The sequence below is a fragment of the Oncorhynchus tshawytscha genome, linkage group LG13 (genome assembly GCF_018296145.1).
Source record: "Oncorhynchus tshawytscha isolate Ot180627B linkage group LG13, Otsh_v2.0, whole genome shotgun sequence".
Classification (NCBI taxonomy): domain Eukaryota; kingdom Metazoa; phylum Chordata; class Actinopteri; order Salmoniformes; family Salmonidae; genus Oncorhynchus; species Oncorhynchus tshawytscha.
Genome location: NC_056441.1, coordinates 32,452,132 through 32,479,502, shown reverse-complemented (window position 1 = coordinate 32,479,502; position 27,371 = coordinate 32,452,132). Strand labels below are relative to the sequence as shown.

The following is a 27,371-nucleotide window of genomic DNA, read 5'->3' as shown; positions in this document are numbered from 1 at the left end:
CACTGACAGGGATGTAAACAAATTTGTGCACAAAATTTGAGCGAAATAAGATTTTTGTGCATATGGAAAATCATGAGGATCTTTTATTTCAGCTCATGAAACATGGGACCAACACTTTACATGTTGTGTTTATATTTTTGTTCAGTGTAGATTACAACATTCCATGTAGCTAGCTAACACAACAAGGAGAGAGAGAAAAAAGAGCTAGAAGTTTTGGTAGAAATAGCTATGTAACTCTGCTGTGAGGGCGATGGCAGTAATGGTTTGTTTATTATGTTTATTATCCCTTTCTCCTTCTGTTTGCATTGCACCAGGATGTCTCGCGGACCTACGACCCAGACGTGCCCCCAGATCGAGCTCCAGAATGATGTTCTCCCCTACACCCCCTGCCTGATCACCATGGACCTCAAAGGTAACCCATGGTAACCAGCAGGGCATCATTCAGAAGAGCACCACGTCGCCGAAACGTTCTGAAGCACTCAACTTCTTCCTTGAAATGTCACACAGATGGCTCGCTGAATGTCTCTTAGAGGTCACAGATTGAGTAAACATGTCGTGTTGAAGGTTTTTACAAAGTTTGCCACAATTACAGTGTACATCTTTACGTATGACAGTGACATAAATGGGCACTAGAGGTGCTTATCATTGAAGTAAGAGGATAACTACAGGGGTAGATATAGATTGAAAAACAAGGTTGGTTACATTTAAATACTGCATAAAGATTCTCTCTGTCCAATCTACTGGTAGCCTTCAGATGCTGAAACAGGAGGGGAGTCTCTATGAGCCTGGGAAGGATCCCACCGCTCTCACGTGGTGCGTCTGTCTGTTTGTGTGTGTGCCTACCTGCCTGTGTGTGTGTGTTTCCCTCAAACCTTGTCTATGTGTATGAAGTAAATCACTTTTCTTTGCAGGGAGGGCAATGTAATGATGCCCAAAGAGAGCCTACCAACAAATGACTCCTTCCTCCCAGACCTGGACAAGCTAGACGTATGACACACAAACACCATGCACACTACGTCTCTTTCCTAACGTTTAAAAAAAATAAGATAGCCCAAAAACATCCCCTAGCCTTTAACCCCTTAGCCGATTGCATGTCTGAAGGAACCAGATAGGTGTAAACAATATTGCCGAAACTCCCTGTATCCCGTTGGAAGGCTAGGTGGAGCCGCCTCCATATTACTTACACCGGTCCAATAATTGCTGTTCTTCAAACACCAAAGGGTTTGGGGCTCAGTGCAAGAAAATTGGAGTTGTTGTTGGACCTGGCATAACACTTCTCATTCATGTGTCTCATTCTGACAGTTAATTTTATGTCCAGAAGGGGGAGATATTGGCTGAGGTTGATTTGGACCCAACTCCAGTGCCTCACTGTTCCGGTAAGGGTCGAAAAACGAAGCATTTTGCCACAGTGCAGGTGCTCTGTGGCAACAAAAAAAAGGTGATTTATAAGTTAGCATACTATTATGGGTGTAAACCTGTATGACCAGAAATATGGTCAAAGAGGATCAGACCAAGAAACGAGCGGTTCTCTGTCACTGACACACTTCCTTTTCACCGAACCGAGTTTCCTGTGTAGGGGCTGTTGCCATGGAGACGGTGAACAGCGGCTTGGAGCCTGCCGGCTGGAGAGCAATGTGAGGGTATGGTCAGACTTCTTGAGGAGCCACCTGCACCCTCACACAATCTGTCATCCACGAGTACAATCACGATGGGTGAGAGCAAATAGTAACAGACAAAAATAGTAACAGCCAAAGATGCACACCCAAAGAGTTGACGAGGTGGAGAACAGATAATGGACTTGAAATATTATTAAGAAAGTCACATACGCTACATTATTCTCAGTGCCTTTCTTAGGGTACATAGAGTCATATTGTGTGGCTGGGTCGACTCCAATTAATTACACAGAGTACGTTATCCGCCTACCGTAGAGCTAAAAACATTAAAGACAGTGTTGTCCAATCAGACATCAGCCAAGGCGCAAACAAGACCAGCCTCCTGCATATTCCCCCCGGCAACAACAGGTGTGGCAATTGTACTCAATGCTAGTACACCAAACGTATGACCGGGTCGAGACATAAAAATCTACAGTACCATCCATTGTAATTCTCGCAATGTGATCTATGTGATTCGCTGCCTGTGCGGCTTATTTTACGTTGGAGTTACGCACTAGGTGGCAACATTGACCACAGCCTGAGTACCAACCTGTATGGTCTACCAGGCTGTCTCCCATTAGCACCACCAGCTGAAGAGAGTTTTCTACCTAATTGTCTTCCCCATGCCCTATATGAACTTGTCCATTCCCTTTGTGATTATTCTGAAGGTCTTTTAATCTTGTCTAATAAAACAATGTATTGGTAAGCGAGCGGTGCGCCTTTTCCTGTCCAATGATGTCCACACAGAGTGTGTTTCCCATATACCACAGCAGAACTAACTTGGAATTCTTAGGAAAATAACTTCATTTTGGCATTGTGTCGCTAGGGAGGCCCACAATCTGGAAGTGTTTGGCCAGGGGGAGGCTCTGCTTCAGGGCTCAGTGCTGGAGGATCTAGAGGACAGACTACACTTCTTCATAGAGGGCTACCTACAGGTAACTGACTGGTGATCCTCTACCACCTGTTGAACTACTCCTTAGGCATGGTCCACATGGCCAATAACAGCTCCTTCTTCTGCCTTTTGACCCTGAAAGGTGGGCTGGGTAGACGGCCCGCCCAACCCCCCTCCTCCCCCCACCTCAACTACGGCATGATTCAGACAGACACCATTCTCTTTCTCTCATCTATCATCAATCAAACTTATTTATAAAGCCCTTCTTACATCAGCTGATGTCACAAAGTGCTGTACAGAAATACAGCCTAAAACCCCAAACAAATTAGTGGATTCGGCTATTTCAGCCACACCTGTTGCTGACAGGTGTATAAAATTGAGCACACAGCCATGCTATTTCCATAGACAAACATTGGCAGTAGAATGGCCTTACTGAAAAACTCAGTGACTTTCAATGTGGCACCATCATAGGATACCACCTTTACAACAAGTCAGTTTGTTGAATTTCTGCCCTGCTGGAGCTGCACCTGTAAGTGCTGTTATTGTGAAGTGGAAACGTCTAGGAGCAATAACGGCTCAGCCGCGAAGTGGTAGGCCACACAAGCTCACAGAATGGGACCACCGAATGTTGAAGCGCGTACGAATCGTCTCAATACACTACTGAGTTCCAAACTGCCTCTGGAAGCAACGTTGCACAAGAACTGTTCGTCGGGAGCCGTATGAAATAGGTTTCCATGGCCGAGCAGCTGCACACAAGCCTAAGATCACAATGTGCATTGCCAAGCGTCAGCTGGAGTGGTGTAAAGCTCGCCACCACTGGACTCTGGAACAGTGGAAACACCTTCTATGGAGTAATGAATCACATTTCACCATCGAAGTCCGACGGACTAATCTGAGTTTGACGGATGACGGGGGAAATGCTACCTGCCCCAACGCATAGCGCCAACTGTAAAGTTTGGTGGATTAGGAATAATGGCCTGGGGCTATTATTCATGGTTCGGGCAAGGCCCCTTAGTGAAAGGAAATCTTAATGCTACAGCATACAATGACATTCTAGATAATTCTGTGCTTCCAACTTTGTGGCAACAGTTTGGGGAAGGCCCTTTCCATTTTCAACATGACAACGTCCCTGTGGCCAAAGCGAGGCCCATACAGAAATGGTTTGAGATCGGTGTGGATGAACTTGACTGGCCTGCACAAAACCCTGACCCTATCGAACACCTTTGGGATGAATTGGAACGCCGACTGCGAGCCAGGCCTAATGGCCCAACATTCGTGCCTGACGTCAATAATGCTCTTGTGGCTGAATGGAAGCAAGTCCACGCAGCAAGGTTCCAACATCTAGTGGAAAGCCTTCCCAGAAGAGTGGAGGCTGTTATAGCTGCAAAGGAAGGAACAACTCCATATTAATTTTGGAATGAGATGTTCGATGAGCAGGTGTGCACATACTTTTGGTCATGCAGTGTATATAGACTCGATTGAGCTGTAGTGCAAATGATTGACATCGCTCTCTCCCCTTGTTGCTTGAGAGGATTTTTTTTTTGTATGCCACCCCTAAGATGTCCGACAACCCCAGAAATGTCTTTTTGTCTCCTCCATCCGTCACTCTGGTACCACTCCAGCTCTGTGCTGGCTCTGGCCCTGGACTCCCTCACTGTGCCCTACCGGCTGAGGTACAACAGCGCCTCCATGTGGGAATTTGCCGAAGCACTGGCCGTGTCCGGGAGAAAGGAGAGTGCTGGGTGCTTTCTTTGACCAGGTCTCTACTGTATGTCAGAAAATACTGTATCCCAATGAGACTAATCTGGTTAGTTAAAAAAAAAGAAAGGTTTAATCAGGTACAAGTACTGGTTGGCTTCAGTTATCCCCCTCAAAGAAACCATTTGAAGGGATCGTCCAGGACACAAGATAATCATTATGTCTTCCCCACATAGCCTACTATACATTTATCAGGTTTACTGTGTGTGTGAGACATTCGGGTTTTAGTCTGTTCTCTTCCGTTTGGTGCCTAATGAACATGACCGAGGTGTGTGTGTATGCGCGTGTGTGTATGTTTCTCAGGTGGTAGCTGCGTACGGAGCCCTCCCCTTTCCTATGGCGCAGGGCAGCTCTCTCCCTGACACCCTGGGTGACTGCGCAAACACGTTGCTGTGGAAACCCCTATCGGCTTGCCCCGAGCAGGGCGACGGCCATGATTGACCGAAGCTGCACACAAGCTGCTCAAGGGTTTAGAGTTGCAGAGTCTGGTTAGGTGAGTCAAAGAACATGGCTGTTATGTTACTATTGCGTTACTTTGTCGACTGCAAGTGTATTTCTGGGGCATGGAAGCCTATGAGGGGAGGACGGCTCATAATGATGGCTGGAACGGAGCGAATGGAATGGCATCAAACATTAGGAGACCATGTGTTTGTATTTGATACAATTCCACTCCAGCCATTACCACAAGCCCATTCACCCCAATGAAGGTCCCACCAACCTCCTGTGATATGTACATCTGGGTATTCCAACACATAGGGTTTAGAGTTTTAAATGCAAAACGCCAATACCACTCCGGATGTGTATCAGATAAGTGATTTTTGTCAGCGTTATTCAAAGGTTGAATTAACATTGTTGCAGATGTATTCAATGGTTCTGAAGGTGTGTGGAAACGTTGCTGATGGTAATGTGCGTTGCTGTAACGTTGCGGTCCCATCTCCAGCCAGCTGAGACCAGGGATGTAGCCGCCCACCCCGCTGCATGGCCTTGATTGTAGGGAAGACGTGCTAGCCTCCTACATCAATGCCCACTACCCTGCTACGCCTTGGTGAGTGTCAACCTCACATACACACTCCCATACAATACCACATGTATTCAAACACACACACACCAGCACGGACAATGTCACACACTCGCATACAGGCAGGCTCGGAGACATGGCCACATGCACGCATTAAACACACACTACTGTAGTATTTTGATAGCCTACACCGAACCAATCCTGCTGATTTTTAAACCAGGAAAATCACAATTTACCATTTCTTTCTCCCCTGTGCAGTTCGGTCCAGCTTGTATCAAGCCCCAGTAAACTGACCCCGCCCTTCCCACAGATATTCAGCCAGTCCCTGGGTCCCCAGGGCTTTCTGCAGAGTCAGGCCCCTCCCCCCAACTGTGAGTAAATCTAATCTTGATGTTTCTGGTCCATTTATCTGTGGTTTGTCCCGTATCTCTCACTCTCCGGATCTCTGTCTGCTCTTATCGAAGTCTGTCTCGATCTGACTCGGTCCATGCCTCTGTTTCTGCTATCAAGTTTTATTAGTGGTATGTACAGGATACACATGGTGTACACTTTCCAATGAAATGCTTACTTGCAGGTTCCTTCTCGACAATGCAACAACAATTATAAAATATACCAATATGAACATAACGTAAATGGCTCAGTAGAATGAAATATATATATATATTTGTATAATACGGGAAGGCAAAATGTATAGTACAATATTTACACATGTATCAGGGAAGGGGGATTGGGGGGCAAGTGTTTTAAATTTGGTAGTAGTATAATAGTAAACGCCATGTTGTCTGGCTACACAAGTGATTTGTATGTGGATATTCAACCCTTTGTCTTTCTGCCCGTCAGTCAGTTCTATTTCTCTCACTGTGCCCAGATCTCTGCCTCACAATATCTATCATTATCTATCACTAAATAATCTATTTTTATGCCTCACTATGCTTGTACCCAACAGTCTCTCATTATTGGCAGGTCCTTCCCTCTAACATTATTTTATTCTCTTCCACAGCGAGGTCCCCTAGTCTCCTCCTCCCGGTGCACACGGGCCCGTGGCCCGTGGCTGTTGGAGCTGCAGCGTGGTGCCAGCGCCCTGGACCCCCGCCGCATCGCCCCCAGCTTCCTCTCCCGGGGTACTGAGCTGGCCGACTTTCAGGAGTCTCGGGAGCAACTCGGCCTCCTGGTTGCTGTTACCGCGACGATAGCAGAGGCATGATGCGACGATCGATTGACTGACATCCACAAGAGTCATTTTCTCTTTTCCGTCTTCTGCACTGTTAGCAGAACGATTCTGCACACTCCATAGCATCCGAATAGATGGGTCTCGATGGACCGCGACTGGAATTGACAGACCCACCCGTCCACATTGTATAGTCACCAGAGGATCAACTCGAGATCATACAGACTCACTTAGACTTGATAAGGATTGGGGATTCTGGTTGGAAACAATGGACTCGCTGTTTGAGATGGTGACGGAGAACTGTTACGATAGAATATTGAGGTTTTAATTGACAAAAGATAATAGTTGGACAGTGAAACTAAGTCCTTATGAAATAAGAGAGAAAATAGGGTGATAGAATAAGAAAAGGTCGATGAAGGGAGAATATGGTAGGCTACATATGAGAACTGATAGTCACTTCCCCCTCAAGTTTCAGAGTTTATTAGCCATGTGCACAGGATACAACAGGTGTAAAACATTAGTGAAATTTTTACTTTGATCTCTTTTCCAACAATGCAGTGATAATATAATTTTTTTTTTTAAACTACAAGAATGTAAGTGTGTGTACACAAATGTTAATCATACAAATGTCCAGTTGTCAATAGTTTCCCATATTGGGATAACATAAGATGGCAATCATGGTAAATGTATGCTAGAATCTGTGGCAGTGAGGAAATTAAAAGTGCAATTATGTTTGAAATGTAGTTTTTCTATTCATGTCACTAGCTGGCAGCATTGAAGTATGGACATAAATTCACGGACAGGTAAGAAAAAGCTGTTCCTTTAAGCACCAGCAACACCGAGATGGATTAAATCCATTACGCATTAATCTCTGTAAAAAAAGTTAAAATCATTAATATTAAGAATCATTTAATGGGGGGCAAAACATATTTAAAGATCTGTGTGGCCGGCCCTTTACATCTACAAGCTGCGTTCGATGTTTTGCCTATAGCTTGAAACAATCTTCTCTGTCGTGTCTATTTGTGAGAATCGGGTTCGCTACAGCCTGAATGACAAAATGGAAAGTATCTGTTAACCACACACCCACAGCTCATTCGGAGGAAGCTGGCCAGAAGCAGTTAACCCCTGTCGCGTTTCATATCACCATGACAAGAGATCAAGAGAAGAGACACTTGCGAGGATTTCAAAAACGAGAGACATAGAATTAGATGTCTAAAGTATGTCTTCCAGATAGCTATTAGAACAATTATCTTTCACCGACTATGGACAACCTCAACTCCTCCAACACCTCCAGCTTGGACCACACCTCCCCGGATTCGGGCCGCCTGATTTCGAGCATCGTCCTGGGGTTGTGCTGTGCGTTGGGCCTCCCTGGTAACATAGCTGTCCTGGTGTTCATTCTGCGCGGCTCGTCCCGACGCCCCAACTTTACCCTGTGCCTCATACTGAACCTGGCGTCCTCCGACATCTTATGCCTGGCCACTGTGCCCATGTGGATTTATTCTCTCCTGCACGGCTGGACTCTGGGCAGTGCCACCTGCAAGCTAGCCACCTTCCTGCTCTACCTCAGCCTGTACGCGAACGTGCTAACGGTCACTCTACTCGGTGTCCAGCGCTATCTCCAGGTGTTATACCCGCAAATGTGGAACCGGCTGGGGCGCAAGGGGAAGGCGGCGCTGGTCCTGGCCCTGTGGGGGCTCGCCTGCGCCCTGACTGCCCCCGCCGTGACCACTCGCTATGTGGGTGATGGCGAGCTCAAGTGCCGGAGACACAGTGAATCCGATGCCGAAAGAGTAGCGGTCCTCATCTTGGAGACCTTTCTGGGGTTTGTGGTCCCATTCTTTGTGCTGGTCACGTCCTACTGCTGCCTCCACCGGCGGTTGACGCGGCTGGTCACCAGTGTTCTGGTCGCCTTCTTTGTCCTCTGGGTCCCCGTGCACATTGTCAACATGGTGGACATTGCCGGCATGGTGCTGCGGGCTTCCCGGCCAGAGGCGTCGGCAGTGCTGCTGCGCCACAGGAGCGCGGCAGCACGTGTCGTCCGGAGCTTCACATTTGTCAACAGCTGCCTGGACCCCTTCCTGTACGCCTTCGCCTCACGGAGGAACTGGAATTAGCCCAAGCGGGAAGCAGGCCACAAAGGTCTGAAGTTGTCCTCTGCAGGTGCGACAAAAGGGATGTGACTGGACTGGCATGCCAACCCATAACCCTAACCCTCACCCTACCCATAACCAACCCCCCTAACCGTAACAAGGCCTTTCACCCCTGCTATTTGTCTTCAACAAAACCCACATTATTTGGTTGCTGAATCTGGGTCTGTATAGCCTGTACTTTCTGTGTATCCATAGGGTAGCCTAGATTAGTCCCTTTGGCGATCTATCTCCCTTCAAGCTTGACCACCGTTGGTGAAATCCTAAATTATATTGCTTCCGTGAGCTTTCTCATGCATAAATAAATTGGTAATGTTTTCATGATTAACTAGATTTTTGGTTTCTCTTGCAGTACACGTAGGCTACTTCTGCTTTGTTTCGGAGGAGCCCCAATTTTCCACTCTAAAAAATCAACTAGGGTATGTGTTTGATTAGCAAACTAGAAATATGTTTGCATTAAATGAATTAATCGTGTTTATGTTTGTTGTACATGACTCAAAGAAAATGAATTAAATTAATTCATGTCAATCCAATGAGAATGAGGTCCCTCAAAACAATGACTATGATATGGTTAGCTATTGAGCATGCTCCAAGCCCACCGGATGCACAAAAAGTTCGTAGGAGTGGGACGTTTCATGGACGAATAACCAGGACTTGCAAGAGTACTTTCACCTAATCGTTTGGCATCCTTGATATTAAGGGTAAGTAATTCAGACATATCTACATTAATTTATTTAGTTCAATAGGGTGAGTGATAAATAGTTATTCGACATTTGAGACATTTCTCAGGGGGTGTTTAAGTTACTGTTAGTCATTCTTCAATGTCCAGAGAATCTGAAGTTATTGCGCAACACGTATCCGCGGGCTCATATGTTGCGTTTCCTGCCTAAGAAATAAATGTTCATGTATGACTGCGTCTCTCTACCGGCGCCTTGTGATGGCTCTTCAAGTTTTTCATCTAAGAGCCAGGCTAAATAGCTTAACCAGAGGACCTTTTTCTGCCTCTGTAACATCACATTAGCTCATCAGTAGGATCTTTTGGTCTTCATTGGTCTGTCATGGAAATCATATTTGGCCTTTAAAAAAAAAAAAAAAGTTTTTTTCTTAAAATTATTGAATCTATTTAATTAGGTGAAATATTGCATGTTGTTTTTCTGCTCTCTGGTCCATATATATTTATATATATATGATTGAGTAACAGTCTTCACATTTCAGTGTATGTAATTATAGATATTGTAATACTTATTCGCAATAGAAATATTACTTTTGTTGTATAAACTTTTTAAAATATCTATTTTTACCAGATACATCACAAAATAAAGCAGTGTCCTCGTGCTCTGAGATTTGTATGCACCTCCTCGACAATACATGATAAGTTAATATTTTTGTCTTTATTATTATTATCTGTTATCATATTTACACTTGCGTTTTAATGATTTAGCTGAAATGCCATGTTAAATATTTTGTGTTATCTACTTTATTTTGTATTTGAGGAAATACGGTATATTTATTTTTATCATTTGCTTATGCATATTCTTTTTTTCATTTCAGTGACATATGTGGCATTGCAAACATGTCGCCAGGGAGGGTAGTAGGTACAAATACTTAACATTTATAAACTACATCATTATGGAAGAAGCCAACATTATCTGTGCATACAGTTGAAGTCAGAAGTTTACATACACTTAGGTCATTAGAACCTTAGAGTCATTAAAACTAGTTTTTCAACCACTCTGCAAATTTCTTGTCAACAAACTATAGTTTTGGCAAGTCGGTTAGGGCATCTACTTTGTGCAAGACACAAGTAATTTTTCCAACAGTTGTTTACAGACAGTGAAATAATCTGTATCACAATTCCAGTGGGTCAGAAGTTTACACACACTAAGTTGACTGTGCCTTTTAAACAGCTTGGAAAAGCTTCCAGAAAATGATGTCATGGCTTTAGACGCTTCTGATAGGCTAATTAACATAATTTGGGTCAATTGGAGGTGTACCTGTGGATGTATTTCAAGGCCGACCTTCAAACTCAGTGCCGCTTTGCTTGACATCATGGGAAAATCAAAAGAAATCAGCCAAGACCTCAGGAAAAAAATTGTAGACCTCCACAAGTCTGGTTCATCCTTGGGAGCAAAACACCTGAAGGTACCACGTTCATCTGTACAAACAATAGTACGCAAGTATAAAAACCCCATGGGACCACGTAGCCGTCATACCGCTTAGGAAGGAGACGCGTTCTGTCTCCTAGAGATGGACGTACTCTGGTGCAAAAAGTGCAACTCAATTCCAGAACAACAGCAAAGGACCTTGTGAAGATGCTGGAGGAAACCGGTACAAACTTATCTATATCCACAGTAAAACTAGTCCTATATCGACATAACCTAAAAGGCAAGGAAGAAGCCTCTGCTCCAAAACCGCCATAAAAAAGCCAGACTACGGTTTGCAACTGCACATGGGGACAAAGATTGTACTTTTTGGAGAAATGTCCTCTGGTCTGATGAAACAAAAATGGAACTGTTTGACCATAATGACCATCGTTATGTTTGAAGGAAAAAGGGGGATGCTTGCAAGCCGAAGAACACCATCCCAACCGTGAAGCATGGGGTGGCAGCATCATGTTGTGAGGGTGCTTTGCTGCAGGAGGGACTGGTGCATGTCACTAAATAGATGAGGGAGGAAAATGATGTGGATATATTGAAGCAAAATCTCAAGATATCAGTTAGGAAGTTAAAGCTTGGCCGCAAATGGGTCTTCCAAACGGACAATGACGCCAAGCATACTTCGAAAGTTGTGGCAAAATGGCTTAAGGACAACAAAATCAAGGTATTGGAGTGGCCATCACAAAGCCCTGACCTCAATCCTATAGAGAATTTGTGGGCAGAACTGAAAAAGCGTGTGCGAGCAAGGAGGCCTACAAACCTGACTCAGTTACACCGGCTCTGTCAGGAGGAATGTGCCAAAATTCACCCAACTTGTTGTGGAAGGCTACCCAAAACGTTCGACCCAAGTTCAACAATTTAGAGGCAATGCTACCAAATACTAATTGAGTGTATGTATACTTCTGACCCACAGGGAATGTGGGAATGATTGTTGCCTCTGATTATCCTCTGTAACAAGTGGACCAATAATCAGAGGCAACAATCGAAGCAGAGAACAATTTTCACGTGCATTTCCACCAATTCTTTTTTTTTACTGAGAAAGTCTGTGGTATTGCGTGAGGCCGATCGGTTTTTATCTTCCCATTTGTACTCAAACTTTCGTATCAAATTGCTACGTTTTTCTAAGGAGTTCATGCGGCATATCAACTGTACCTCTATCTACATTCTTTTTCTGAGCTCGATCGATACTCTCCACGCATGAAGGAGATCTTTTGACACAAAGGTGGAGCGGCTGGAAGAAAGACATCTCATGGTTGGCCATCTCCAAGGTTTGTATTAAAGTGGTTATGCTTATAAAATGCTTTTCATGCCCCTGTCATTACAATTGCGTGAGCATAATTCTCTATACATATGGCAGGCACATGTGCCAAGTGCCAAGAGGTATGCAGGTTTTCACTTAATCAAAACACTTAATCATGTGATTCTACTGATTACATCTGCTTCAGCCAGAGATGAGGTAATTGGTAAACTCACATGGTGAACTTTTTGGTCAGAATGAAAAACCACCCTGTGTGTGTGGGGTTGCCTCATTTCGTGTTTTGATTTGGTTGAGATCTTGTGTAGATGTTGAGTACTAGTCTTTTGGGCTCCAGAGACCTAAGTATTGTCTACCACACCAATAACCTTGCTCAAAACTTGCAGTTTGCTATCAAGACTGCAGAGTTCTTTTTTTCAAACTGCTGCCTAAAATGCTGAATATTGTCAGAATGGGTTCCCTTTTTCCCCCCTCAGGATGACACAATTACATACAAGACGAGCATGTGTCATCAAGTCCTTGAGCACCTTCCTGAACGAAGACCATGAGAAACTTGTGACGGAATATCTGGTGAGTTACTACATACACTGATGTTACTTCCTTCCCTAGTTCTCCAATGAATGCTTTCAGTGCTCACTGGGATGTCCAACCTTATATTTCATGTTGTACTATTTTTTTTAAATAATGTATGTATCTGTATTACTTCGTACAGTTGGAAATGTACAGACTTAATTTGTTGACAATTTTATGAAGAAAATTACGTTTGTTTTACAATTGACAATTTTATGCGCAGCAATCAGCATATTTAACTTTGCCTTGCCTTGCCTTGCCACACTTTGTCTAGACTTGGAAAATGTATTTGTCAGATTTTACTCCACAGAACACAGACCTTGAGTCCAACACTTCCATGGAGCTAACTGTAATGGGAGTGTATGTCATAAAGAAGGATGGTGTGGAGCCTGGAGATGACCCAGAGGACATCGGTGTGGAGGCCCTCGGTGGTTTGGGGAACATTGCGATGGCTTGTGCTCTGTTGTTTGGACTGATATACTGTTTGGACCTAAGCTACCCACCAGAGCTCAAATACACTTTTGAAGTCCTGCAGAAGATTGTTCTAAATCTGGATGTGCAGAGGTTGTTGTCACAATTCCTAAAAAAAAAACAAGCTCACTCCAGAAGCTTGAAGAAGACTGATAGAAGTCTGGTATTTGTCCATATCTCTGCAATGCAGATTTTTTTTATGTTTAACTTTGAATGTTTAAAATTTGAGCTCATAAAAATGTTCAAAAGGACTATTTAATTTAGTTTGCTCAAAGGAATGAGACGAAGATTGTTGTCTCATAGGTTGAAACGTCTCCTACGTTTGTTTGTGTGTGGGTGGAGCAGACACAGAGCAGTGTTGTTGGACACATGTTAAATAGGAAGAATACATCATTAATGGTTATAGCCTCCTTAAAATGTAGTATTTGTATTTACAATGATTTTTTTTAAAGCATTTTATCAACATGGCAAACAAAATTGCACACGCAACATTACAGTAATTATTCACTACCTCTGATTGAATTTGTTTTAAAACGGTGTTAAAATGCATATTGTTGCAGTCGTGCACACATCTTTCTGGGTGATTTGTAAACTTTGTTTTTATTTAGGCCAAGTATATTTTGTAGGGTCCAATGTATAATTTATTGCATTTTTATAAATGTGTTTTAAGAAGTTTAATTGTTGCACTTAGAATTTTAAAACTTGAAATGACAGTCATGCTCAAATCCTGAAACATTGTTTTTAAGGCTGTTTTCTTAATGAGCCTCTTATTTTGTTGGCAAAATATTCTACATGTATTTGTTACAAAAGTTGGAAGAAATTGTTGAACGTTAACCTTAAATGATAAAAGTGCACACATTTTGCAAGACTGTTTTCTTGAAGCCACTATGTGTAGGATTTGGAAGTGAATACAGCATTCCCAATTGCATAATTATATGGTTAAAATTTGACACAAACAAAATGAGTCTTGGTGAAAATTGGTGCGTTTCATTGAGTGCCGGAAGGAATTTAGTCACTTACTGTTTTAGTCAGTAATGAAGTAAAAAATGACTGCCAGTAGTAACTGACATATTGTGGAGATGTGTAAAAAAAGACTGTAGAGATAATGATGGTAAAGATCTGGTGTAATGTTAGGTCCACAGGAGGTCAGAGTGTCTCTAGTTGCGCAATCCTTCTCGACTGAGTGAACATTGCTTTGGAAGTTCTTTCGTCTCCTACATGCATTGCTGTGGGTGGAACGGTTCTAAAATGTACCTGTTATTTACTCAACTCGTTTAATCCTCTTCGTCTCTTAGCTTTGGAGTTTGTGTCAACCATCCTTCAGAGCAGTGTGGTTGCAATTAGGACTGTTGGTTTGTATTCTCAGGTGGCATGGAGGTAAATTGAGGCCTGCTAATATAACTAAAGGGAAGTTTAGCATGAGATGGTTAAAGCCAAATATTAAATAAAATGTTTTTGCATGTTGTCCTTTTTTATCTATGTTAGTGGATCTTTAGTAATTGAATTACACTGAATGCTTACTAGCAATGAAAACAACACTAATTGAAACATAAGATTGACATTAGTATAACAGACAACCTATTCTAGTTCATACAACAAGGCTGAATGTTGTTGTACTGAAGTGTTTGACCAATTTTATTTTTTTATTTTACCTTTATTTAACCAGGTAGGCAAGTTGAGAACAAGTTCTCATTTACAATTGCGACCTGGCCAAGATAAAGCAAAGCAGTTCGACAGATACAACGACACAGAGTTACACATGGAGTAAAACAAACATACAGTCAATAATACAGTATAAACAAGTCTATATACAATGTGAGCAAATGAGGTGAGAAGGGAGGTAAAGGCAAAAAAGGCCATGGTGGCAAAGTAAATACAATATAGCAAGTAAAACACTGGAATGGTAGTTTTGCAATGGAAGAATGTGCAAAGTAGAAATAAAAATAATGGGGTGCAAAGGAGCAAAATAAATAAATAAAAATTAAATACAGTTGGGAAAGAGGTAGTTGTTTGGGCTAAATTATAGGTGGGCTATGTACAGGTGCAGTAATCTGTGAGCTGCTCTGACAGTTGGTGCTTAAAGCTAGTGAGGGAGATAAGTGTTTCCAGTTTCAGAGATTTTTGTAGTTCGTTCCAGTCATTGGCAGCAGAGAACTGGAAGGAGAGGCGACCAAAGAAAGAATTGGTTTTGGGGGTGACTAGAGAGATATACCTGCTGGAGCGTATGCTACAGGTGGGAGATGCTATGGTGACCAGCGAGCTGAGATAAGGGGGGACTTTACCTATGTAAACTAAACTGAAATTAATTTGACGAGACTAAGTAAAAAATAAAAAAAAATCCAAAGGCAAATTAGTTGAATGTAAATATTAACATGACATTTCACCCACAAATCTATGTGGTGTTCAAATAACACAATCAAGACACATTGATTTTACTTGATTTGTTTAGATGTAATATAGGTAGAATGATTAAATTACTTTCATCCAATGATACATTTTTTTGAGGGCATAAAGTGTCAGATTATTTTGTCATACTTGTGAAGTTGACTCATTTGAGCAGTAGAGAAACACTAGTTCTAATGAACAACATTTCTGCCTAAATAGATCAATAAGAGCATGCACTTCAAACCTTGCACCACTCTGATTTCCAACATGGGTCTAACCATGTCAGTTTCAGTCTAAGCCACAACAAGAAGTGACACAACTTGTGAATTGTTTGGAGAACTTGGTAGAATTTATGATATGTCAGATGTAGCAACACATTTGGTACACGGGGAGACAACTTTATCCACCCTCTCCCTCCTATCTTTAGTCCCCAGTGCAGATGCAAGGATTGACAGTCCATGAGATCGACATGATACTGTAGTTTTAAAACATATTTTGAAACAATAAACAGTTTTTTGGGGTTATGATAGGATGGTGAAAAGCATGATCTGACGCACACCCCCAAAATGTTTCAATAGGTGCTGACTAATGGAAAGTAAACTGAATAAAAATAAATAAAGTTGTACACTACATATGCTCCTAACACCTGAATGTGTATATAGAGTGTGTAACTTTCATTTCATATGGATCTGGGGGAACTTATTAACGTATTTCTAAAAAAGAAAATCATTTTGGCACATTCCTTCAGATGTTAAGTGGTATATTTTCAAAACTAAATACAAAACTAAAAACTGATAACACTTGTAATGCCCCATATCTTATGTTCAGAACTTTTGATTATGTAGTCATTGGGGTTTCATACATTTAACCTGAGTCATTCATGCAAAATCAAAGTTTTCCGTGACATAACATGAGAACATTTCGTTGTGTCACGAATACATCAGATAAGGAGGCTCAACATTTAGTCATTTAGCTACGATTGAATCCAATAGCAAAACAATACAATATGCACATTTCTAAACTGTTCTTTTTGAAATGCTGAATAGAAAGAATAGTAGATATAGTATTTTCCACACAATATTTGACTATAACTTGACATGCACAATGTTTTAAATCGTTTCTATCCAATGGCAGGATGTGAGCATGTTGAGAAATGCCAGTCTTACAGTTTTATCCTAATCCAGTACATATCATCAGAAAAAGGAGTTTTGTAAAGCAGTTGGTTGATGTAAAACTAGCACAGTGTTGTATGCCATTTCTGACCCATGCAACATTGTACAAGAACACCTTTTCTACTGATACAGAATCGCCTGTCTCTCTGCTTGAAATTCCTCAGTTTACAGTGTATCAATGATATTCAGATAATGAGTGGAATATATTGTAAAGTGTTGGTTCCATGTTTCATGAGCTGAAATAAAATATCTCAGAAAATATATAATATGCAATTAGCATGCTGGCTGCAGGAATGTCCACCAGAGCTGTTGCCAGATAATGTAATGTTCATGTCTCTACCATAATCCGCCTCCATTGTCATTTTAGATCATTTGGTAGTAGAAATGGCGTTTTATCGATTGCAATTTGAATGCACAGAGATACTGTGAGGAGATCCGGAGGCCCATTGTCGTGCCATTTATCTGCCGCCATCACCTCATGTTTCAGCATGATAATGTGCTTAGAGTTTTGAAACATGAGCCATTTTGATGATCTGTTTAGATGTTTGTGCGTGGAGTTGTGAAAATGTACCACACTTGTGAAAATTGCACCAAAGTGAAACTTAAGTAACTTAAGTAAAACACCCACTATACACATCACCCAGACTGCCATTACACACTGTGGTCAGAGGAGGGCGACAGAGCTCCACTACTGTCCCTCATGAGAAGGTTTGCAGCAATTCTACTGTTCAGCTTCATTTACCTTCTCCTGGGACTGACAACCACTGTTGAGGGACATCAAACACTATGTGGGCAAGTCAAACTAGGCCCCATTTAATAAATAGTTGTTACAATGTGTGGTTTGTCTATGATTTTAGTATTCTCAGATTTGATATACATTAGGCTGCCTCCATATTCTTCTTACCTTTTCATGGGGGACAGTTGTGGAGCTCTGTCGCCCTCCTCTGACCATAGTGTGTAATGGCAGTCTGTGTGATTTTTTTTTTTTTTTTTAAATTTATTTTTTTATTTACCAGCAGTACCAGCAGGCCAGGGGCCCGATTTTTAGTGCCTCTCCTCCGCAATGCTCTGACCAAAGGATCTGCTCCAGGGAAGTCGTGGTACATTTTCACAACCTAGTCAGTCAAAATGCTGGTACACATTTTTTCTGGTAGAAAGGTAGTGTCAGAGCATCTAATATCCAATAGTTCTTCCTATTATTTGTTTAGGAAATGTTTTGGCTATATGTAATGACACAAAACATTTCCTAAACAAATAATAGTACATAAAAAACTAAATACCAATCGGAATCCACTCTTCAGGATTGTTTTGATCACGTGGACTGGGATATGTTCCAGGTAGCTTGCGAAAATAATCTATACGCATACACGGATGCGGTGACTGAGTTTATAAGGAAGTGTATAGGAGATGTAGTTCCCACTGTGACTATTAAAACCTACCCTAACCAGAAACTGTGGATAAATGGTAGAATTTGTGCGAAACTGAAAGCACGAACCACCGCATTTAACAATGGCAAGGTGAATGGTAATATGGCAGAATATAAAGAGTGTAATTATTCACATGGGTTTATTGTGGTGTGTTTTGTCTTGGGGTTTTGTTAGTTATTGGGTGTGTGGCTTACTGGAGGTATCTAGCAAAGTCTATGGCTGTCTGGAGTGGTTCTCAATCAGAGGCAGGTGTTTATCGTTGTCTCTGATTGGGAACCATATTTAGGCAGCCATATTCTTTGAGTGTTTTGTGGGTGATTGTTCCTGTCTCTGTGTTTGCACCAGATAGGACTGTTTAGGTTTTCACTTTTCTTGTTTTGTATGGTCTGTTCATGTATAGTCGTCTTTCTAAATTAAACATGAATAACCACCACGCTGCATTTTGGTCCGCCTCTCTTTCACCACAGGAAAACCCTTACAGAATCACCCACCACAACAGGACCAAGCGGCATGACAACAGGCAACAGCAACAGCGGCGCAATGAGGATTGGACATGGGACGATATATTGGATGGCAAGGGTTGCTACACATGGGAGGAGATCCTGGCGGGAATGGATCGCCTTCCATGGGAACAGGTGGAGGCAGCGAGGAGAGCAGAGGCAGCCGGAGAGAGGAGCCGGCGATATGAGGGAACACGGTTGGCAAGGAAGCCCGGGAGTCAGCCCCAAAAATTTCTTGGGGGGGGCTCTCAGGGAGTATGGCTACGCCAGGTAGGAGACCTGTGCAAACTCCCTGTGCTTACCGGGGGGCTAGTGAGACCGGGCAGGCACCATGTTATGCTTTGGAGCGCACGGTGTCCCCAGTGCGGGTGCATAGCCCGGTGCGGTACATTCCAGCTCCGCGTATCGGCCGGGCTAGAGTGAGTGTCGAGCCAAGTGCCATGAAGCCGGCTCTACGCATCTGGTCCCCACTGCGTCTCCTTGGGCCGGCTTACATGGCACCAGCCTTGCGCACGGTGTCTCCGGTTCGTCTGCATAGCCCAGTGCGGGCTATTTCACCTCGCCGCACTGGCAGGGCGACCGGGACCATTCAACCGGGTAAGGTTGGGCAGGCTCGGTGCTCAAGAGCTCCAGTGCGCCTGCACGGTCCGGTCTATCCAGTACCACCTCCACACCCCAGCCCTCCGGTAGCAGCTCCCCGCACCAGGCTTCCTGTGTGTGTCCTCGGCCCAGTACCACCAGTGCCAGCACCACGCATCAGGCCTACAGTGCGCCTCGCCTGTTCAGCGCTGCCAGAGCCTTCCTCCTCTCCAGCGCTGCCGGTGTCTCCCGCCTATCTAGCGCTGCCAGAGCCTTCCTCCTCTACAGCGCTGCCGGAGTCTCCCGCCTGTTCAGCGCAGTCAGAGCCTTCCTCCTCTCCAGCGCTGTCGGAGTCTCCCGCCTGTTTAGCGCTGCCAGAGCCTTCCGCCTCTACAGCGCTGCCGGAGTCTCCCGCCTGTTCAGAGCTGTCAGTCTGCATGGAGCAGCCAGAGCTGCCAGTCTGCAAGGAGCTGCCAGTCTGCAAGGAGCTGCCAGTCTGCAAGGAGCTGCCAGAGCTGCCAGTCTGCATGGAGCAGTCAGACCTGCCAGTCTGCAAGAAGCCGCCAGTCTGCATGGAGCAGCCAGAGCCGCCAGTCAGCATGGAGCAGCCAGAGCCGCCAGTCAGCATGGAGCAGCCAGAGCCGCCAGTCAGCATGGAGCAGCCAGAGCCGCCAGTCAGCATGGAGCAGCCAGAGCCGCCAGTCAGCATGGAGCAGCCAGAGCCGCCAGTCAGCATGGAGCCGCCAGTCAGCATGGAGCAGCCAGAGCCGCCAGTCAGCATGGAGCAGCCAGAGCCGTCAGTCTGCCAGGATCCGCCAGTCAGCCAGACTCTTCCAGATCCGCCAGTCAGCCAGACTCTTCCAGATCCGCCAGTCAGCCAGACTCTTCCAGATCCGCCAGTCAGCCAGACTCTTCCAGATCCGCCAGTCAGCCAGACTCTTCCAGATCCGCCAGTCAGCCAGACTCTTCCAGATCCGCCAGTCAGCCAGACTCTTCCAGATCCGCCAGTCAGCCAGACTCTTCCAGATCCGCCAGTCAGCCAGACTCTTCCAGATCCGCCAGTCAGCCAGACTCTTCCAGATCCGCCAGTCAGCCAGACTCTTCCAGATCCGCCAGTCAGCCGGGATCTGCCAGAACCGCCAGCCAGCCAGGATCTGCCGGATCCAACTATCTGCCTGAGCTTCCTCTCAGTGCTGGGCTTCCCCTCAGTGCCGAGCTTCCCCTCAGTGCCGAGCTTCCCCTCAGTGCCGAGCTTCCCCTCAGTGCCGAGCTTCCCCTCAGTCCCGAGCTTCCCCTCAGTCCCGAGCTTCCCATCAGTCCCGAGCTGCCTCAGTCCCGAACTGCCCCTCAGTCCAGTGGGGTTATGGGTGAGGACTACTAGGCCATGGTCGGCGGCGAGGGTGGACTATCCAAGGACGCGAGGAGGAGGGACTAAGACATTGATTGAGTGGGGTCCACGTCCCGCGCAGGAGCCGCCACCATGGACAGATGCCCACCCGGACCCTCCCTATTGTTTTGAGGTGCGTCCGGGAGTCCGCACCTTATCGTGGTGTGTTTTGTCTTGGGGTTTTGTTAGTTATTGGGTGTGTGGCTTAGTGGAGCTATCTAGCAAAGTCTATGGCTGTCTGGAGTGGTTCTCAATCAGAGGCAGGTGTTTATCGTTGTCTCTGATTGGGAACCATATTTAGGCAGCCATATTCTTTGAGTGTTTTGTGGGTGATTGTTCCTGTCTCTGTGTTTGCACCAGATATGACTGTTTAGGTTTTCACTTTTCTTGTTTTGTTTAGTCTGTTCATGTATAGTCGTCTTTCTAAATTAAACATGAATAACCACCATGCTGCATTTTGGTCCGCCTCCCTTTCACCACAGGAAAACCTTTACAGACTGAGCATACAAGCATACAAGTATCTAAGTATCTGACTGAGTGGTGGTCGGCAGCAGCAGGCTCGTAAGCATTCATTCAAACAGCACTTTCGTGCGTTTTGCCAGCAGCTCTTTGTTGTGCGTCAAGCATTGTGCTGTTTATGACTTCAAGCATGTCAACTCCCGAGATGAGGCTGGTGTAACCGAAGTGAAATGGCTAGCTAGTTAGCGCGTGCTAATAGCGTTTCAAACGTCACTCGCTCTGAGACTTGGAGGGGTTGTTCCCCTTGCTCTGCATGGGTAACGCTGCTTCAAGGGTGGCTGTTGTCGTTGTGTTCCTGGTTCGAGCACAGGGAGGAGCGAGGAGAGGGACGGAAGCTATACTGTTACACTGGCAATACTAAAGTGCCTATAAGAACATCCAATAGTCAAAGGTTAATGAAATACAAATGGTATAGAGGGAAATAGTAATCCGATACTTCCTATAAAAACTACCACCTAAACTTCTTACCTGGGAATATTGAAGACTCATGTTAAAAGGAACCACCAGCTTTCATATGTTCTCATGTTCTGAGCAAGGAACTTAAACATTAGCTTTCTTACATGGCACATATTCCACTTTTACTTTCTTCTCCAACACTTTGTTTTTCCATTATTTAAACCAAATTGAACGTTTCATTATTTATTTGATGTATTATATTAAGTTAAAATAAGTGTTCATTCAGTATTGTTGTAATTGTCATTTTTACAAATACACAGGGGAAAAAATTGGCCGATTAATCGGTATCGGCTTTGTTTGCCCTCCAATAATCGGCATCGGTATCGGCGTCGAAAAATCATAATCGGTTGAAATCTAGTATAGAGTTAAAGTGGAGTCGCAATTCAATGGCTCAGACATGAGACGTATATGGCAGGGACTACAGACAATCACGGACTACAAAAGGAAAACCAGCCGCGTCACCAACGTCTTGCTTCCGGACAGGCTAAACACATTCTTTGCACGCTTTGAGGATAACAGTGCCACCGACGCGGCCTGCTATCAAGGACTGTGGGCTCTCCTTCTCCGTGGACGATTTGAGTAAAACATTTAAATGTGTTAAACCTCGCAAGGTTGCCAGCCCAGACGGCATCCCTAGCCGCATCCTCAGAGAATGTGCAGACCAGCTGGCTGGTGTGTTTACAGGCATGTTCAATCTCTACCTATTCCAGTCTGCTGTCCCCACATGCTTCAAGATGGCCACCACTGTTCCTGTACCCAAGAAGGCAAAGGTAACTGAACTTAATGGCTATCGCCCCGTAGCACTCACCTCTGTCATCATGAAGTGCTTTGAGAGAATAGTCAAGGATCATATCACCTCTACCTTACCTGACACCCTAGACCCACTTCAATTTGCTTACCGCCCCAATAGATCCACAGACGATGCATCACTGTACTCTGCCCTATCTCATCTGGACAAGAGGAACACCAATGTAAGAATGCTGTTTATTGACTATAGCTCAGCATTCAACACCATAGTACCCTCCAAGCTCATCATTAAACTAGAGGCCCTGGGTCTGAACCCCGCCCTGTGCAACTGGGTCCTAGACTTCCTGACGGGCCACCCCCAGGTGATGAAGGTAGGAAACATCCCCTCTACTCTGCTGATCCCACAAGGGTGCGAGCTGAGCCCCCTCCTGAACTCCCTGTTCACCCATGACTGCGTGGCCAAGCACGCCTTCAACTCAATCATCAAGTTTGCAGATGACACAACAGTAGTAGGCTTGATAACCAACGATGACAAGACAGCCTACAGTGAGGAGGTGAGGGCTCTGGGAGTGTGGTGCCTGGAAAACAACCTCTCATTCAACGTCAACAAAACAAAGGAGATGATTGTGGACTTCAGGAAACAGCAGAGGGCACACCCCCCTATCTACATCAATGGGACCACAGTGGAGAAGGTGGAAAGCTTCAAGTTCCTTGGCGTACACATCACTGACAAACTGAAATGGACCACCCACACAGACAGTGTGGTGAAGAAAGCGCAACAGAGCCTCTGCAACCTCACGAGGCTAAAGACATTTGGCTTGTCACCTAAAACCCTCACAAACTTTTACAGATGCACAATTGAAAGCATCCTGTCAGGCTGTATCACGGCCTGGTACGGAAACTGCACCGCCCGCAACCACACTGCTCTCCAGAGGGTGGTATGGTCTGCAGAACGCATTACCGGGGGCAAACTACCCGCCCTCCAGGATACCTACAGCACCCGATGTCACAGGAAGGCCAAAAAGATCATCAAGGAGATCAACCCGAGCCACTGCTTGTTCATCCCGCTATCATCCAGAAGGCAAGGTCAGTACAGGTGCATCAAAGCTGGGACCGAACAGCTTCTATCTCAAGGTCATCAGACTGTTAATAAACAGCCATCACTTGCACATTAGAAGCTGCTGCCTATAGGCATAGACCAGAAATCACTGGCCACTTTAAGGAATGGAACGCTAGTCACTTTAATAATGTTTACATATCTGGCATTACTCATTGCATATGTATAAACTGTATTCTATACTATTCTATGTTATTTTAGTCACTTAATGTTTACATAAGTGGCATTACTCATCTCATCTGTATATACTGTTTTCTATACTATACTACGGTATCTCATTCACTTAAGAATGTTTACATATCCTGCATTACTCATCTCATATGTATATACTGTATTTTATATTGTTCTACTGTATCTTAGTCCGTTCCGCTCTGACATTGCTGTATGTATATAGTCTGTATATATAATGAATTCCTACTTAGATTTGTGTGTATTGGGTATATGTTGTGTAATTTGTTAGAAGTTACTTGTTAGATATTACTGCACTGTCGGAGCTAGAAGCACAAGCATTTCGCTACACATGCAATAACATCTGCTAATCAAATCAAACCAAATCAAAATTCAATTTATTTATATAGCCCTTCGTACATCAGCTGATATCTCAAAGTGCTGGACAGACACCCAGCCTAAAACCCCAAACAGCAAGCAATGCAGGTGTAGGAGCACTAATCACGTGTATGTGACCAAAAAAAATTATGACTTGACTTATTTCATCTCTCTCTCTCTCTCTCTCCGTAATGTGCGCGCACATACACATATTTGCATAAAATATGAGATATTTGCATAGCTGTCCTGCCTCATTGCTCCACATACTTTTAAAACCCCAGTGTTGATCAGTGACTGTTCACTCCTTTCAGAGCTACTGACACGCAGCACAATGATGATGTCACTGATTCTACTGCTGGGGACACTGGGGCTCCTTGTTCAGGGTGAGATACACTTTGACTAACTTTGATTTATTATGGGTTTGGCTTCAGAGTTGCACATTTGTTAATTTGACAGTTTTGCTTAAAAGGCTATGCTTTACGATATGTTTGTTGTGATAACCTTACTAATCAACCTTTCTTCACCTTTGTTTATCTTTCAGAATCATCAGCAGATATAATTCTGACTCAGTCTCCTAAATCTCATTCTGTTAGTCCAGGAGAGGTTGTCTCTATCAGCTGTACAGCCAGTTCAAGTACTGGTAATTATCTCCAGTGGTACCTGCAGAAACCTGGAGAAGCTCCTAAACTCCTGGTTTATTCTGGTACAAACCGTCAGTCTGGGATTCCAGGTCGTTTCAGTGGGAGTGGATCTGGTAGTTCTTATACTCATTACACTCTGACCATCAGTGGAGTCCAGGCTGAAGATGCAGGAGATTACTACTGTCAGCAGGGTGGCAGCTATCCATTCACACAGTGTTAGAGCATCGTACAAAAACCTCCTTCAGCTAAAGAGGAACTGCTCTGACTCAACAGCTGCAGAGCTACGGAGTCTCCAGTATTCTAAAGTATTCTAAACACCAATTCTTCTAAATATGACACATACTGTACATATCTCTCAATATATTCTGCAAAAATGTTAAATCTTTGTAAAAACACTAGGACCACTAAGGATACAGAGCTGTAGAAAATGCTTTCTTTTGAAGGACATGTTAAGCAAAATGAAAAATAGGTTTAGATTATTTTTTTAACGCTTTAATTTCTATTCAAAGTGTAAGAAGCACCAATTTCAGTACGCAATAGCAAGAATGTTGACCCTGTCCGAACCCAACTATTCATGCCCTACCCAACTTCTATACCTCTCCAACCTTGACAGAGTGAATACAGTCATATCGTTTGCATTCAAGAAGTACTAGTTTAATATCAATATGATACAGTATATATATTTTTTGTATAATATATATATATATTTTCATAGGGGACAATGCACATAAATCAACATCAATCTTACAATAACGCAACATCCAGGTAAATGTGCCGGGGTTAGCCAAAAGCTCATTTGCACCTGTAGTCCCAGGGCAGGTAAGGGCTATCACACAGCCACAATACAAATACTTAATTAAACAATACAAAGTACAAATACATTACATCCAATAATATATCATTCTAACAACAACAAATTATTCGTAATAAAAACACTTTCATCAACTGTCGTCTTACATACAGTGCCTTGCGAAAGTATTCGGCCCCCTTGAACTTTGCGACCTTTTGCCACATTTCAGGCTTCAAACAAAGATATAAAACTGTATTTTTTTGTGAAGAATCAACAACAAGTGGGACACAATCATGAAGTGGAACAACATTTATTGGATATTTCAAACATTTTTAACAAATCAAAAACTGAAAAATTGGGCGTGCAAAATTATTCAGCCCCTTTACTTTCAGTGCAGCAAACTCTCTCCAGAAGTTCAGTGAGGATCTCTGAATGATCCAATGTTGACCTAAATGACTAATGATGATAAATACAATCCACCTGTGTGTAATCAAGTCTCCGTATAAATGCACCTGCACTGTGATAGTCTCAGAGGTCCGTTAAAAGCGCAGAGAGCATCATGAAGAACAAGGAACACACCAGGCAGGTCCGAGATACTGTTGTGAAGAAGTTTAAAGCCGGATTTGGATACAAAAAGATTTCCCAAGCTTTAAACATCCCAAGGAGCACTGTGCAAGCGATAATATTGAAATGGAAGGAGTATCAGACCACTGCAAATCTACCAAGACCTGGCCGTCCCTCTAAACTTTCAGCTCATACAAGGAGAAGACTGATCAGAGATGCAGCCAAGAGGCCCATGATCACTCTGGATGAACTGCAGAGATCTACAGCTGAGGTGGGAGACTCTGTCCATAGGACAACAATCAGTCGTATATTGCACAAATCTGGCCTTTATGGAAGAGTGGCAAGAAGAAAGCCATTTCTTAAAGATATCCATAAAAAGTGTTGTTTAAAGTTTGCCACAAGCCACCTGGGAGACACACCAAACATGTGGAAGAAGGTGCTCTGGTCAGATGAAACCAAAATTGAACTTTTTGGCAACAATGCAAAACGTTATGTTTGGTGTAAAAGCAACACAGCTCATCACCCTGAACACACCATCCCCACTGTCAAACATGGTGGTGGCAGCATCATGGTTTGGGCCTGCTTTTCTTCAGCAGGGACAGGGAAGATGGTTAAAATTGATGGGAAGATGGATGGCGCCAAATACAGGACCATTCTGGAAGAAAACCTGATGGAGTCTGCAAAAGACCTGAGACTGGGACGGAGATTTGTCTTCCAACAAGACAATGATCCAAAACATAAAGCAAAATCTACAATGGAATGGTTCAAAAATAAACATATCCAGGTGTTAGAATGGCCAAGTCAAAGTCCAGACCTGAATCCAATCGAGAATCTGTGGAAAGAACTGAAAACTGCTGTTCACAAATGCTCTCCATCCAACCTCACTGAGCTCGAGCTGTTTTGCAAGGAGGAATGGGAAAAAATTTCAGTCTCTCGATGTGCAAAACCGATAGAGACATACCCCAAGCGACTTACAGCTGTAATCGCAGCAAAAGGTGGCGCTACAAAGTATTAACTTAAGGGGGCTGAATAATTTTGCACGCCCAATTTTTCAGTTTTTGATTTGTTAAAAAAGTTTGAAATATCCAATAAATGTCGTTCCACTTCATGATTGTGTCCCACTTGTTGTTGATTCTTCACAAAAAAATACAGTTTTATATCTTTAGTGTTTGAAGCCTGAAATGTGGCAAAAGGTCGCAAAGTTCAAGGGGGCCGAATACTTTCGCAAGGCACTGTATAAGGAACTACAGATAACTCTTGTAAAGGTTTGGAAAGAGTTGAGCCATGTTTTCAATTTAAATTTAAAAGTACAATAATCAGTGCAGCTTCTCAAGTCCATGGGCATTGCATTCCAGTATATTGTATCTCTAACAGAAAAGGCAGATTGAGCGAATATACTGTGTCAAAAAGGGACAAATGCAATCCCCTGTAGTTACTGCCTTTGTTATCTT

At 43.7% G+C, this 27,371-nt stretch overlaps 1 protein-coding gene, 1 long non-coding RNA gene and 1 gene segment (V, D, J or C); all 3 read left to right on the top strand.

The window, feature by feature from the left end:
• The first annotated feature begins 1,259 nt into the window (after nt 1-1,259).
• LOC112264706 (leukotriene B4 receptor 1-like) lies at nt 1,260-9,664 on the top strand. Its single transcript, XM_024441483.2, has 6 exons — nt 1,260-1,712; nt 2,479-2,587; nt 4,606-4,795; nt 5,243-5,347; nt 5,579-5,691; nt 6,321-9,664. Exon 6 carries the CDS (start codon nt 7,751-7,753, stop codon nt 8,603-8,605), a length of 855 nt encoding a protein of 284 aa, XP_024297251.1. The 5' UTR covers nt 1,260-1,712; nt 2,479-2,587; nt 4,606-4,795; nt 5,243-5,347; nt 5,579-5,691; nt 6,321-7,750; the 3' UTR covers nt 8,606-9,664.
• A 1,968-nt stretch (nt 9,665-11,632) lies between these two features.
• LOC112232424 lies at nt 11,633-13,951 on the top strand. Its single transcript, XR_002950642.2, has 3 exons — nt 11,633-12,062; nt 12,526-12,619; nt 12,930-13,951. It is a non-coding gene; the product is annotated as an uncharacterized LOC112232424 (long non-coding RNA).
• Nucleotides 13,952-24,222: 10,271 nt separating this feature from the next.
• On the top strand, nt 24,223-24,801 carry LOC112265908. The segment is given in 2 exon segments: nt 24,223-24,308; nt 24,467-24,801. Coding segments are annotated over 2 exon segments (372 nt in total).
• The last annotated feature ends 2,570 nt before the right edge of the window (nt 24,802-27,371 follow it).